Source organism: Rousettus aegyptiacus, unplaced genomic scaffold (assembly GCF_014176215.1).
Source record: "Rousettus aegyptiacus isolate mRouAeg1 unplaced genomic scaffold, mRouAeg1.p scaffold_m13_p_4, whole genome shotgun sequence".
In the NCBI taxonomy this organism is placed as follows: domain Eukaryota; kingdom Metazoa; phylum Chordata; class Mammalia; order Chiroptera; family Pteropodidae; genus Rousettus; species Rousettus aegyptiacus.
Window position 1 is genome coordinate 116,064,249 of NW_023416307.1, and position 15,421 is coordinate 116,079,669.

Genomic DNA, 15,421 nt, shown 5'->3' on the forward strand with positions numbered 1-15,421 from the left:
TCAGAGTCTCACAAGATGCAGGGTAGAATGTAAAATGGCCATCAAAGGGACCGATCAGGCTCCAAGCAGGAGAGTGCTCCAGCTAGAGAGAAGAGAGGCTATCAGTTAACACTGGAGTTCAACTTCAGTCTCTTGCAACAACTTAAACTCAATTACGTTTTTTACTTGGCTGCTGTGAAGAACTGAAGATTAGGAAGAGCTTAGAATGATCCAAAGACTCATTTCCCTACCAAGTTTTGAGAAGCAAGCCCTGTCTCCAAAGCTGTACTTCCCCACCCTCCCTGCAGTTGGAATCACCTGGAGAGCCTAGACACAGGCCTGAGCAGCTCCTGGCTCCTCCACCCCGTCATTCACCTTGAGGGTTCTAGGAGGACTTCCCTGGGAAAAGGACTCCCTGCCCACCATCAGTACCTAACAACTCCCACCCTCAGAGTTACATTTCTTCAGGTGGCTAGTGCCAACGCCAGTCCTGTTAAGGTGACAGGGCTGCAATTTCTGGCAACAGCCACGTGAGAGACAGTGAGGACCAAGAATTCATGCTAAGCAGAGGGCACATTTTCACTTTTGAGCAATGTAAAAAGCGAACTATGTAACAATTTCTCTCCCTGCTTTCTGGGGCACAGAAGTGCAGGCTGCTGCAACACTATCGATTTAGTTTCCCAGGCTATCTTCACCTTGGGAGACTTAATCAGAGAAGAACAAAGAAATGCCTTAAGCCCTCAAATACAGAGCACTGGTCTCAGAGCAACACTTTGCCTCCTCAGTGAGTATTCCAGTTATAATGTGGCTCTACATGCACAACACAGGTGTATAGTCAGGTCTCACCCTGGCCAGGAGACGGGAGGCCTAAGCTGCTGCAGATACTGCCAAAAGGTCACCTATGGGGACAGGTGACTCCCCCCACACCCCACCTAAATGTGCTAAAGGTAAAGGGACTCGAAGTGCTTTGGGGTGCCACATGTGCCTGAACTGAAATGTATTTTTTTAATGTATTTTCTTTATATCGCAATAAAAATTTCTATTAAAAATGTTATTAGCTATGCTTAAAAGATATAACACTCACCCCCAAATGTATTACAGACCAATTGATCAGTTGCCTGACAGGATCACATGTTGGTATGCAGCATTCGGCAGTGCTGAGCTGCATGCAAACATGCTATAGATTAGCTGGGCTGTAGCTCTGCAACTATCATTTTAACTGAGCATGTCTGTGCACACAGAGCCCCACAACCAAGTGCACCCCGCAATACGCATGCTTGCACTCAACATATGAGCCCAGGCCCCAGCTTGATGTTGCTGCTGTACGTACTTGAGCAGAGAGTGCTTGTCAGTGGGGCATTAACGAGGGACCCAGTTACACATCACTGTGTGGTTCGCATCCTTGTCTTTTATTTATGTGATGAGGAATTGTAGCAGGAGTCAAGTATACTACGCGCCAGTTGACTTTAAGTAAAAATTCCCCACTGAGGGATTCAAGCCTCAACTTTAACTGAAGAGAGATCCAAGACTATAAATTGCAAAGAAATCTGTTACCATTTTACAACCTAAGTACTTTGCAACTAAAACAAATGACAGATGCAGATGCCCAGGCTGATGTGAAGATGGTAACAGTTTCATCATGGCTTCTGATTTCAAATTTTAAAAAGGGTCTTTGTTCTAGCCAACTGGCTTTAAAATAAGAAAATCACATAAATACCACCTTTGAAGAGAACTGAAGGTAGCCGGTGCTGGCTGGCACCTGGGGCACCTCACCATGGGCCATCACTCTTCCTGGCCCTTTACTTTCATGGCACCATCTCCTACATTCTTCAAGGGCTGGGGTGATCACCCTCCAGCTCACAAAAGAGGAACTGGGACACAGAGAGGTTAGATGCCTGACTTGGAATAAACTGACGGGAAGCAGCAGGACTGAGAGATAAACTCAGCTCTGCCTGCCTCCCACATCCATAGTTAGATAGCCTACCACAAACTGAGGTGCTGGAATTCTCCCTGGGAGTCCATTTCAGTGAATTTGAAAACCTCTACTCTGGGGTTCTGGGATGAAGTCTGTTGCTGAGGGTCCAGGAATATGGAGACATGGCTATCTGAAGAGAGACAGTACAGTAACAGGCCCAGTGCCCTCTCATTGCAACCCGGGGCTGCACCGGTCCCCAGATATCCCATCTCAGAGTTGGCTGGGAAAGAACCAGTGCTATCTTTCCTTGCCATTAAAATCCACATTGCAAAAGAATGAAGCTGGACCCCTACCTCACATCATATACAACTCAAAATGGATCGACCTAACCATAAGAGCTAGAACTATGAAATTCTTAGAAAAAAACGTAGTTGTAAATCTTTGTGACCCTGGATTAGGCAAGACACGACACCAAAACATAAGTGACCAAAGGAGAAAAAAATAGATAACATGAACTTCCTCAAAATCTAAAACTTTTGTGTTTCACAAGGAACTATCAAGAAAAGGAAAATCTCTACAATGGGAGAAAATATTTGCACATTACATTTCTGATATGGATCTACCATCGGAAATATATAAAAAACTATAACTCAACAAAAAAATACAAGTAACCTAATTTTTTCAAGTGCAAAGAATTTTAATACATTCCTCCAAAGATACGCAAATGACAATAAGCACACGAAGAGGCTCAACATCACTATTCATTAGGGAAATGTAAATCAAAACCACAATGAGATATCACTTCATAGCCACTAGAATGGCTATCAAAAAAATGAACAGAAAAAAGTATTAGTAAAGATGTGGGGCAATAATGTATACATTGGTAGTGGGAATGGAAAACGGTACCACTGCTAAGAAAAAAAATTCAGCAGCTCATCAAAAAGTTAAACAGTTACCATATGACCCAGTAATTCCACTACTATACACTCAACAGAAATGAAAACATATGTCCACACAAAACTTCTATATGAATGCTCATGGCAGCATTATTCATAATAGCTCCAAAGAGAAAACAATCCAAATGTCCATCAACAGATGAACAGATAAACAAAAGATGGTATATCTAAACATGATTCAGTCCATGAAAGGACAGAAGTACTGACTTATGCTACAATATGAAGAGACCTTGAAAACATTATGCTAAGTCAAAGAAGCCAGTCACAAAAGGACATATACTGTTTGATTCCATTTATATGAAAGTATGGAAACAGAAAGATTAGTGATTGCTAGGGGCAAAAGAGGATGGGAAATGATTGCGAATGGGTGTGCGGTTCCTTTCTGGGGTGATGAATGTTCTGGTAACAGAATATAAGTAGTGGTGACAAATGCACAGCTTGGTGAATATACTAAAAACCTAGGAATTGTATACTTTAAAACAATGAATTTTATGGTATATGAATGACGTCTCAATTTTTAAAAAATCCACATCACTGCTAAATAGGGTTCCCTGGGTCCACCCTGTCCAATGTCAGCCTCATGAGAGGTAGAGCATCCTGGGAATAATTTCAGAGAGGACACTGATGGGACAGAGGTTAAGAGACACAATTCTCTAAGAGCTTCCAGTCTGTAGAAAAGGCTGACGAATCTTTAGGCCCTGTTTGTTCAAACTCATTTGAAGATCTAATCTAGTGGTTCCAGATTGGGTGCAATTTTGCCCATCAGGGGAATATCTGGCAAAGTCTGGAGACATTTTTAGTTGTGATAACTGGGTGGAGTGTGTGTATGCGTGTGCGCGCGTGCTGCTGGCATTTAGTGGGTAGAGGCCAGAGAGATGCTGCTGAACAATACACAGAACAGCCACCAGAACAATTATCCAGCCCCCAATGTCAACAGTACCACTACTGACAAACCCAGATTTAATTTATTGAGTCAATTACTTTTTTAACTCCTTGAATTTATATAACCCAGGGTACCTGTTTTTAATAGTAGTTTCAAATACGTTCACACTGCTGCAAGCATTAGAGCGTGACTCAAACTGGAACAACACACATGAGCCAGCCTCAGGCCCATCATAGACAAACCTATCTCCAAAGAGCAGTCCAAAAATCTAATACCCAGGGACAGATACTACTAGTATTTTTGGTATATGACCACCTAGAATTATCCTGAACATAATCATGTAAACTTTTAAAAAATATAAAATGGGATCATATTACATTGTTTTATGGTCTCCTCTTTTCCTATGTCAACAAATCCTTTTTTTGGAACTTACACCATCATTTTTGTAGCAGAATAATACCCAATTATCTGGTTGTACTCTCTCTTTTTTTTTTTTTTTTAAAATCACTTCCTGTTGGACTTTTGTTTCAGTATCTTGCTACAATCTTGGAATGACTACTTTTGCACCTAAATCCCTTCTGCAGTTGCCTGATTTTTTCCCTTAGAATTCTAAGAAGCGGAATTGTTAGTTGTTTTTAATGTTTTGGTTTCTCACTGCCAAATTTCCCTCTTTGAAGCTTGACGATTCATCCTTTCACCAGCAGCCTATGAAAACTGTTCTTTTATCCAGAAGGGAGTGCAGAGTTGCTCCATAACATACACTCCCATCAGAGGAAGCTATCTATCCTCACTCCCAACTCAGATGCTGACGATGCCCCAGGACAGCAATATTCTGCCAACACAGACTAATGATCCCTTAAGCTCGAGCTGTGAACCAACAACTCAACACTAGTCTATGCTAGGTGCTAGCTGTTTCTAATCTATCCCCAACCAAGTGGATGGAAACCTAGCGTAAACACCTACAGACCGTTTTTGCTACCCAAAATGCCTGTGGTGGTAAACCTCTCTGTGGCCACAGGGTATTTAATGTAAGGCAAATCTGTTAACGAACACATTTCTGCCCAGATCCCAGCCCCACTAGGGTGATGTTCCTTTATATTCTAACCTCAGGATCAAATCCCAGCCAATCTCTCCTCAAAGCTGAAGTGTATACTGGTTTGTTCCTTTGAGCTTGGGTGGTTGTGGGCTTGTGGGCAAAAGAGAAAACCTGAAAGGAACTTACATAAAACTGAAAATGCAAGAAATGGGCCAGCACTCTGGGGGCTACACCAGGGAAGGTGGCCAGCAGTGTCTGGAGGTAGATCTCCAAATCCTTCTCCCTCTTTTCCACCAAGCTTCTTGAGTTTTTCCCAATTATCTTTTTGGGAGGAAGTAGATTTTTATCAATCTTCTTCTCTGCAACAAGCTGTAAGAAAACATAAACATGTCAACCACAGACAAGAGGTTCTGCAACTAGGCAAGACCAAGGCAAGAAGCCTGAGGGCAGGTGCTTGTCATAACTTCCCCAACGCCTCATGGCAGCAGTATCAGGATTAGTAACCAAACCAGTGCATCTGGTCTTGGCCTCATTAAGTTGTTAGTATTAGAAATACCAGTACAATTCCAGACAGGGAGCTCCATGTGGAGACTCTGGAAACATTCAGAAACAGAGACCTCCAGGTCTCTAAAAACTCCATCTTTTCCAAACCAGAGCAAAAAACAATCTGGGTGTTGGCCTGTCTTTAAAACACTTGGGCTGCAAATGACCCAGAAAAAGGCATCTCTCTCCAGAATCAAAGAAATGGAATCACAATCAGTTAGAGTACAGGCTGTGGAATAGTCATACTCAGGTCGAACAAGTTCAAACCTGTTCCCTTCCCAGGAAACTGTCCTGGGATCTCACATCCAAGCTAGGACCGGTAATCTTAAAACTGAAGTTCACATATGCTCCTTGCACACCATCTCATGGTAGGGCTGAATTCCCAGGACCCACCAGTTTTTATTTTTTTCAATTATGTTAATAAACTGGTTTGTTAAAGAACACTATAGACATGGAGGTTGTTTTGCCCTACAACTAAAATGTGGCACAATGAGACCTGGCCTAAAAGCCTCCAAGCCCTGAGACACAGGTCTCTCAGCTCTCAAGGGTTACCTTTTCATGCAAGTCATGGAAGTCGCTATAGCGGTGCTTGACTGTCCATTCATGATTCCCATCAGCGATCTGGATGATATAAACCTAAAAGGGAAAATGGGCAGCCCTTGCCTAATTAGCAACAAAGAGAGCCCCGCCCCACCCCCAGTAATAGCTGCCCTCTCAACCCTAGACCCTCTCAACCCTCAAGCCAAAGTTGAGTTGTTCTTCCCCACCAGTCTGTGCACCTGACTCTTGCTGCACAGCAGGGCCCCCTATCAGTCTCCTCCATGGCCCTAGCACTGGATTTAGCAGGTGCATGGGGTAAGTCTGTGGCTTTACCCATTTTGTATTAAGCCATCTCTTTAGTTTTTTACCTCCAATCTCCAGGTAATTCAAAACTCAATCCAACCTGAGCTGTAGGCAAGGCCATCTCTTTCGAGGGAGGCAGAACAGGACCAGGTCTGGCAAAGCCAGCTTCTCTGCTGTATGTTTTCCAGGTGCTGTGCTCATATCTTGGAAGGAAGCCCTTTTCCAACCCTTTTGGCTAGGTCAGAGCTGTGATTGCTGCTGAGCCGGAATCAAGGCACTAAGAAGCTGATGGAAAGGCGGGGGGCGGGGGGGGGGGGGGATGACGGACTATTAAGCCCTAACAGAAGGTAAATGGCTTAGCAGTTAGGGGAATGGGCCTTGGAGTCAAGAAAGACCTGGATTCAAAGCCTGACTGCCATTTCCTGGCTGTGGCTTATGTATGAGTCACTTATATAAGTGACGGGGAGCCTAAGTTTTCTCTTAGCCTCAGTTCCTCCATCTTAAAATCTGGTAAGAATCAAATAAGGAAAAGCATGCAAAATGTTTTGTACAAGGCCTGACATGCAGCAAGTGTTCCATGAAAGGTAGGTATGTTAATAATATTCAACTCAGCACATCCAGAGACAAAATGTTAGGGTCGGCATGGACATGTCCCATGCCCATTCAGGGAAGGGGCTCAGCACTGCAGAATAAAGCTTTTCAAAGCTGACCCTCCAGATGAATGCAGCCCATGGGTGCCATCAGCCTAGAGATCTCAACCATCATCTGGAGGAGGACCCCTGGTCCTAATGCCCCGCCCCTCTCTGCAGCAAGCAGGGGAGGGGAAGAGAAACTCAGCTGAAGCGTCCATAGAGTAGCAGCCATTTCTCCAGGGCTTGTTGCTCCAGGATCCGCCCCCAGACCCTATTCCCAGCTTGGCAGCTTCCCTCCCCCTCCTCCCGCCCAAAAAAGGAGAAAGATCCAGAGGAATGACCAACAGTTGGAGAGTTAGGATGAGGGCCAAGGGGGTGGGGCGAAGGCAGGGCCCAAGCTCCCCTCCCTCTGGGAACAAAGGACAGGAGGCTAGGAGGTGCCCAGTACGCCCCCATCCCAGGGCCAGACCCTGCAAGGCAGCCTACCAGACCCGTAGGCCTGCCGTCTAACCCTATTTAGACCCAAGAGGGCTTCCATCACAGCCCAGAACTCCCCCGCTTTTCTATCCTCCATTTCTCCCATAGCCTTGAAGTGTGCGTTTTTGCCCCAACTCGCCCCCAAAGGTTCCTCCTGGGTCTTGCACTTTGAGCCTGAACGACTCCCTCCCTCTACCCCTCCGCTCTTGTCTCTACTCTGAACCTCAGGGCCTCGGAGCCCCAGTTGCGCCCTGCTGTAGCAAATATCAACTGCGACCCCAGGCTCCCTAGATCAAGGTCCCGCCCCCTCTCCTTCGTGGCCGGCAGGGCCCTGACACTCTCCTGATTTTATCCAACAGACATCCCTCCCTAGTCCCCCTCCTCCTGCACAATCCCCTCATACCTTCCCAGGCTGGCGCCCCACCAGGCCTAAAAGGGTCTAGAGGCTCCTCTGCTTTATCTAGAACACCTTTCTCCCCAGACCCTCTTTATCTCCAGATCCTCCTTAACCCTAGCTTCCTTTCCTGCACACGTACCCTTTCCCCAAACCTCTATCTGGGCCCCACCCCAGGACCCTCTTCCCGGACCTATGGGGCCAAGATCCCTTACCCAGACACCCCTATCCCAGACTCCTTCCTCGAAGTCGCTAGCCCTCTACCCATTTCTCCCTGATTCAGACCTCCAACCCAATCACTCCGACTCGGAATCCGAGTTTCAGCCGCCACCTCGGATTCGGGGGCTCGCGCCCCCAGCATACCGTATATGTGTCTACGAGCTCAGAGCCCACGACGCGTGCCACCTTGGCCGGCTCATCCTCCCGCTCGTCCCCGAAGCGGCAAGCCGCAGCCGCCATCTTCCGGGCTCCTCCGCCGCCCGGCGCAGACAGGCAGCAGCAGGGGGCGGGGTCAGCGTCGGCCCGCCCCTCGGATCCCGCCCCTCTCCGCCCCTGCTGCGCACCGCGCCGCCATCTTGGCCCCGGGGCCTCTTCGAGCCTTCGTCCCTCCCCCCGCGCATAATTGACAGCAACCACTCACGGCGCGCGCGCGAGGGCCACGCGGGCTTGCCCGCCTACGTAATGTGTACCATCTTGGTGCCACCCGCTGAGTTCCTCGGAGCCAGGGAGATACTGAGGCTTTGGGCAGGTAACACTAGGCGTTACCATTCGGCGCCGGGGAGGGAGGATAGAAAGTCCCACACCTCCCGGGCTACTCGAAGCAAGTTACTGTTCAGCCAGGCCTCATTTTTCCCCCTTCGGAAAAGGGAGGTAGTAATCGCGCCTCACCTGGCTCTTAGGCTCATTCTGGATTGGGCACGATAAGGTTGAAGAAGATATGAGCTGTGCTTAGAGCCAAAACAGGGACAGAGTAACTCTGTTCCAGTTCTTAACCGCTCCAAGATTTGGAGATCTCCTCTGTCACATAGGCTGCTGGAGATCTGAGTGGATTAATAAACGCAGTGCCCAGTTCACAAGGCAAGGAGCTGGTGTGGTTATCAAAAGGGGTGGGAGTGGGGCGCCTCTACTTGGTGGCGGTGTGAAGATGGAAGGAAGAGTAATGTGCCTGCCATTGAACACAGGACTCCCAGGTGGTGTCGTACAGGAGCTTGAAACAAAGGTGCTACAGACTGGCCCTGAACCCAGACACAGAGACAGAGCTCTAACCCAGGGACAGAGAACTAGAAGAGGGAGGTGGTAGCCCAGCTGGAGGGAAAAGGGAGAGAGTCTGGCACAGATGGGGCATTTGTAGGTGTTTGTTGGCTGACTGAGTGCAGCTGACTTAAGCCCAGAAGTAGTACTAATCTGATGAAATGAGAGGTCTGGGGTTTGGCTCCTCTGGCACTCCTGGCTTAAGGGCTCCACACTATTCTGTCATAAGGTGACTTCCTTCTACACCAGTTCCACAGTATTGTATATTCTGAGCGTAGCATTCAAGGCTTCTCTTAGCAGGGCCCCATACTCCCAAGCTTCTTGCATACGGCTGTCCCCCAACTGCAGAGAAGTTTAAAGCAGGGGCTGCCAAGTCAGTGAGACCTTGGGCAAGTCACCACCCCTACAGGAGCCTCAGTTTCCTTATCTGGAAAGTGGGATTAATGTTACTCACCGCCCTAATTGGATGGGAGGTTGAGCTGCTATGTGTAGGAGCCTGGCCAGGGCCCCACTACTTTGCAGCTCCTGTCCTGGATTCATATTTTCATTCATTTAAAAAAACTTTCCAGAGAGTCGCTTGGAGGGCAATAGGGGAACAAAGGGAAAGAGGCCAGGTCCTTACATACTTTCATCTCCCTGCCCTAGGCAGAAGACACAGGGACTCAGGCCAGCCTGAGATCTCCAGGGCTGGGGAGGGCGTGGAGGATGCTACACTGCGGTGGGCTGGGCCTGGAATGCAGCGGGGCAGGGCTATTTAAACCCAGGCCTGCCTGGCAACCCCAGCAGCCTGCCCTGTGAGCCGCCAGCATGGATGACATCTACAAGGCTGCGGTGAGGGACTGGGGTGGGTGGGCCTACTGGGGGCTCACTTATCTCAGAATAGGGGGACAAGGTCACCCCAGGGAAGTGGTGGGGACCCAGGAGAGGACCTTCACACTTTCAGGCCAGAGCCTCAAGGGGATGGTGGGTCTGGTGTTCCAGGGTGTGAAAAGGGTGAGGGATTTGGGGCTACTGGAGAGGAGCTGTCGGAGTGGATGGAGGAGGAGGTCTCACTTTTTAGCATCATGTCTGCCCCTGTCCCCAAGTGTCTGCGGTCCGAGTCACTGTCTCTCAGTCACTTCTATCTGCACTTGTCTCTCTGATCTCTGGATCTTTGCCTTTCTCAGCTCTTTCCGTTTCTTAGTTCCGAGCTGTCCCTAAGTCTCTGTCGCTGTCTTCCTGACCTTACCCCCATTTCTGCTCCTCATATTCTGCTTCTCATACACTCAGAATCCCCCAACTCCCTCCAGTCCCTTGGCTGGCTGAAGATGCTGTAGGGCAGGGGGTGATGGGGATTGTGAGGAGGAGACTGCAGAGCTGGAATCCTGAATGGGGGAAGAGGCTTTGAAGATTGAAGCAGGCAGGGTAGGACTGGGTATGGGGGAGAACCGTGAAGAAGGAACATAGAACTGGGGCCCAAGCCTCCATCTAGTCTTTCAGGCTAAGGGCTCAGTGGCTTAGCTAGGAGTGAGGGCTGGAGAGTGGTCACCCAAGCCCCTGCAGCCCTCTGGGGTCTCTGAGGAGCTTCAAATCCCGTTCCATCTGGGGGAGGGTGGTTTGCTAACCTGCCCCTGCCCCCAGAGACAAGGACATCTGTCACAAACAGCTGTCCCCAAGGGAACCCCTTCTTTAGTCCTGGGATTGTGTCCCCACTCCCGGGTAGGGAAGGGCTAGAGCTGGCGCTGGTGGCACCCCCTGCCTATCCTGTAGTAGTCCATGGAGTTGTGGGGAGCAGCCCTCTGCCTGTGCCCATACAAGGTCTTGTGGGGCTGGGGACTAATTTTGGCTCCTGAGACACCAGCAGGCCAGGGGGCCAGATAACACTGCCCCACCCTCTGCATGCCAGAGTCCCCAGAACAATCACCAGGTTTAACTTTGTCCCTCGTTAAAAATAGCTCAGTGGACATCCCGGTCAGGTTACAGTGGGTGGCTTTACCTACCCCCACACTAGCTTTATTATTCCAACCTGAGGGACAGCTGTCCCTCAGTCCACCCAGCTTGGGTTTCAGCAGGGGGCCAATAGGGCATTGAATCGTCACTGACTATTGTTACTCAGGGTCACCTTGGCTCTGGAGGTGGTGCCCACCTGTCACCATGGCCCTGAGCCAAGTCTCAGGCCGTCCGGGTCACTGCAGGGCTTTGGTGGCAGGGAGAAAAGACTGAGGCCTCTGCTCTGTGACCTGGAAATGGCCTGTCTCTTCTTGGCTTCAGTCTTCCCATCTGTGGAATGGGTTGGTTTCCTCAACAGCAGCTGGAGCCCGAGCCTGAGTCCTGAGACCTCTTTTCCTCTCTAGGTAGAGCAGCTAACAGAAGAGCAGAAAAATGGTGAGTGCCCCAACACATATGTAGGGGACAGTAGGGCTGGGCTGGGGGTGTATAAGGACCCCAGGCTGGAGACCAGAGGCTTGAGTCCTTTTTGTTGTGAGGTCTCAGAGGGAAGTGGGAAGGTTGGCAGGAGGCCCCAGGGTTCTTGCCTTTAGGGGGTCCTGGCTGCTGAGCCATAGGTACTCTGTCCATCCCCCCCAACCCCCGCCTCCACAACTATTGGACACAGAGTTCAAGGCAGCCTTTGACATCTTCGTGCTGGGTGCTGAAGATGGTTGCATCAGCACCAAGGAGCTGGGCAAGGTGATGAGGATGCTGGGCCAGAACCCCACACCTGAGGAACTGCAGGAGATGATCGACGAGGTGGATGAGGATGGTAAGCCCCTCCAACTTAACAGGTCCCAGACCCCATAGCACCCCACATCATTGGGGACTTGAATCTTAGCTCTGCCACTTATTATTCTGTGCTCTTGAAGGAGCTGTTTAGCCTCTCTGAGCCTCAGTGGTCTCATATATAAAATGGGCATCATGACCACCTTGTTTCATGGAGTTGGTGTGTAGATGTAGTGAGAACACTGGGGTTTAGGGTCAAGAGCAGTGCCAGCTGTTCTGACCATCCCTCTCTAACAGCCTTGATATCTATCCCCCAGGCAGCGGCACAGTTGACTTCGATGAGTTCCTGGTCATGATGGTTCGATGCATGAAGGATGATAGCAAAGGGAAGTCTGAGGAGGAGCTGTCTGACCTCTTTCGCATGTTTGACAAGTGAGCGTGTGGCCCTTTACCTCCGACCCCAGCTCCAGCAGAACTGGGGAAAGAGGAAGTCTTGTGATCTACAGGCCTCGGTCTCCCATTCTGTGCAATGGGGGAGTGGGATTCCCCACCTCCCAGTGGCCCTTCCCTGCCTCTCTGGGTTGTGGGTGGGACTGTTTCTTTCCCCCCCTGGCCCTCACCATGGGCTCTGAGACCCCTTTGCCCCACACTGAAGAAACGCTGATGGCTATATCGACCTGGATGAGCTGAAGATAATGCTTCAGGCTACTGGAGAGACCATCACGGAGGATGACATTGAGGAACTCATGAAGGATGGTGACAAGAACAATGATGGCCGCATCGACTATGATGGTGAGGGGGTGGTTCACTGGATCTCCTACAGCCTATATACCCTGCTGGCCCCTAGCCCTGACCTATGCCTGCCCCTCTCTCCACAGAGTTCCTGGAGTTCATGAAGGGGGTGGAATAGATGCCGACCCTTGCCCAGAGCTGCCTGTGTCACCTTCCAACTCTAGCTGGGCCTAGGGTTGGGGCAGGGGGCCAGGGTTCCCAGGATGTGAGCCTGGGCCCACCACAGGCCCTCCCTGACTCCCTCCTCAGCCTTGTACTAGGGAATGCAAATGAAGCCCTGCTCCCTGGAGGTCTGGTGTCTGGCTTTCATTCAGGGGTCTGGGGACTCTTCATCAGCTTTTATTCCTGCCCTGACGACCACTTCCTTCCCCATCCCAGAGCTCAGGCTCTAACTATCCCTGCATACCGCCTTCCATAGGAGGGGCTAGGTTAGGCCAGAGACCATCACGCTCCATACCCCACTGCCTCCTTTCTATAACTGCTGATGGCCAGGTCCTATCTACAGTGATTCAGCATCAGGAGTCTATGGTGGTCCAGGAACTTACATTTAATAGGCTCCTGGAGCTCATAGGTTGGTCAGTTAGTTGGCAAATGAGGGGAATATCTCATCTTGGAGAGAGGAATAACTTCAGCACCCAGCAAGGCCCTGGATGCCACTCGACACAGCAGCCCCAGTTCTGTCTTGGCTCTGGTTGGTCCATCTGCCACTTGGATCTCCTGCTGGCAACATTGACTCCCAGGGACCGAGGGTTATATCGTCTATTCTACTTTCCTTCACCCATTTGACAGTTGAGGACCCCGGGGCCCAGAGAGGCCCAGAGACTTGTCAAGGTCATCCAGTGAGTTTGGGGGAGAGGAGAGCCACATGACTCCCAGTGAGGGCTCTGTCTGATGGACAGGGTCCATGTGTAGGCATAATTCCCAGTTCCCGCTACCCTCAGAGGCAACCTACTTTCTCTCCCTGACAGGGAATGGAGGCCTGAGGCCTGAGGCCTGGTGGCTCTCATCTTAGTGGAGATGTCCAGGCCAGAGCTACAGCCAGAACAGTGACACTGATCTTGGGCGGGAGGGTGGGGTGCTGCAGGGAAGTGGAGGTGTGAGCAATGGTGCTTGCAGGAGGGACAGCTGCCATGGTGCCTAGTCTCCAGCCAGAATGTCAGCAGCTGTCTTTGCTCCGCACAGCCTCCCCACCTGTGCCCCAGCCTTGGCATTCCCCAGAGAGGCCCAGCATTCCGGAGACGGTCTTGGAATTCTGGAGATGCCTCCAGTGGAGGCCAGAGCTGGCTGGAGTTGCCTGGTCCCTAGAGAGACCTGGGGGGAGGGGAGAAGGGGTCCTCTCAGGCCTGCCCTTGGGAGCTGGAAATCTCAAAGACTTACACATGCACTCTGGAAAGATGACATCTCAGGAGAGGAAGCAGGGCCACAGTGGGCAGTACCACCAGCCAGTGTACCATTCCATGGTTTAATCACACCTACCATGTGCTTGGCATAGGCTAGATGCTGGGACCCTTCAGAGAGAGGCCCAGTCCTTAATTTAATGGAATTTATAGTCAACTCAAGAAGACAACGAGAGAGATAAGTACAATGAGAAAACCAGCACATCGCTGGAATGAGAACTGTAGAGATATGGTGGCCATGAGATAAAGTGGTCCAGGAAGCCTTCCTGTAGGAAGTAGCACTGAGCTGAGGCCTGAAAGACCACAAGGAATCAGCCATGGAAGGGCATTGGGAAGAGACGAGCATCTCAGGAGCAGAAAGGGTGTCGGCTGGTTGCTAAGCCTTAGTAACCTTAGGATGAGAAGGCCTGATGGTTCTCAGCACAGTGGAGTGAGACGGGTGGAGGGAGGTGCATGGAGTGAGGGCAAGCTTTGGAACTAGAAGGATTGAATGTGGAGTGAGAGAAAGTGGGGAGTCAAGGATGACCCTTCACATCAAGGATGAAGCTGCCATTTGCTGAGATATGGAAGCCTGGGAGTGGCAGTTTCTTCGCAGTGAGGTATTGGGAAGTGAAGTTTCCTTTTTACCTTTAATTTTTTTTTTTACAATTTTTAATTTTTCATTTTAAAATTCCAGACTCGCAAAAATAATACAAATGACCCCCATTTACACTTTACCCACCTTCTCCAAATGTTAACATTTTAAACAGCCAGAGGATAATAATCAAACACAAACCACTACTAACTCATCTGCTGACTTCACTCAAATCGGTTAGTTGCCCTACTAACGTCCTCTTCTTGGATCAGGATGTGACTCAAGATCACATACTGTGTCTCGTCATCCAATCTACTTTCTCTCCCCCAATCTATGTCAGTTTTTTAGTCTTTCCTTGTCTTTTGTGACCCTGACACTTGAAGAGTACAGACCAGTTATTTTGTAGAATCTCATGCAATTTGGATTTGTTTGGGGTTTCCTCAGAACTAGATTCAGGTTATGTATTTCTGGAGGGATAATCACAGGAGAGAGATGGAGAGTCAAAGTTGGGATGCCTCTGGGACAGGATGGTGGGGATGTCAAAGCAAGGCTAGATCTAAGTGAGAGGCAGAGGGAGAGCTATAAACTCTGGTGTCATCAAAGTAAGAAGCAGTTTCCCAGCCCTGGTCCTGGATGAGGCCCTAGGGAGAGGGTGTATAGGGAGAGGTGGCCCAGGATTGGGCACTGAGCATCCCACATGGGTAGTCTGGGGGAAGGAGGTGTGGACGATGAGGTGGAAGAGATCCTTGGTGAGTGAGAGGCCCCAGGAGCCAGAAGGGAAGGAAGGAGGCATGGAAGACTGCTGACGGTTCTGGGACTAGGAAATTAGGAGGCCTCTAAGGCCTTGGCCATCTGGACGTGAGGGTTTCATTGGAGCAGTAGGATGGGAGCCTGGCTGGAGAGAGAAAATAGTAAGCAAGGCAAAGGGTAAATGGAGAATGGAGACAACACTGCTGAAGTTTTGCAAATGCTCAGGGACCAGAGAAATGGACTGGAGCTGAGGGGAGATGTGGAAACTCATTTAAGGAGGGGAAGCCTGTATGCTGATGGGA

The 15,421-nt window shown here is 49.7% G+C and overlaps 2 protein-coding genes across 7 annotated transcripts in view; one reads left to right on the forward strand and one right to left on the reverse strand.

Moving 5' to 3' along the window:
* Nucleotides 1–8,142, reverse strand: part of NISCH (nischarin) — a 30,824-nt gene extending 22,682 nt beyond the window's left edge. For 4 of the 6 annotated variants that reach the window (XM_016121874.2, XM_016121873.2, XM_016121872.2 and 1 more), the window contains exons 1-3: nucleotides 8,022–8,142; nucleotides 5,865–5,948; nucleotides 4,956–5,138 (exon numbers count right to left, since the gene is read on the reverse strand). In XM_016121874.2, the coding sequence (XP_015977360.2) occupies nucleotides 4,956–5,138; nucleotides 5,865–5,948; nucleotides 8,022–8,117 (363 nt within the window). In that variant the 5' untranslated portion in view covers nucleotides 8,118–8,142. Of the gene's footprint in view, nucleotides 1–12; nucleotides 83–1,063; nucleotides 1,142–4,955; nucleotides 5,139–5,864; nucleotides 5,949–8,021 lie in introns of those variants that run through there. The other 2 variants (XM_016121875.2, XM_016121876.2) reach the window with 2 other exon arrangements.
* Nucleotides 8,143–9,599: 1,457 nt separating this feature from the next.
* On the forward strand, nucleotides 9,600–12,687 carry TNNC1 (troponin C1, slow skeletal and cardiac type). The gene is made up of 6 exons (XM_016121871.2): nucleotides 9,600–9,740; nucleotides 11,243–11,273; nucleotides 11,503–11,649; nucleotides 11,924–12,038; nucleotides 12,262–12,398; nucleotides 12,485–12,687. The coding sequence occupies exons 1-6, from the start codon at nucleotides 9,717–9,719 to the stop codon at nucleotides 12,514–12,516; spliced, it is 486 nt and encodes a 161-aa protein (XP_015977357.1). The 5' UTR covers nucleotides 9,600–9,716; the 3' UTR covers nucleotides 12,517–12,687.
* Nucleotides 12,688–15,421: the final 2,734 nt, after the last annotated feature.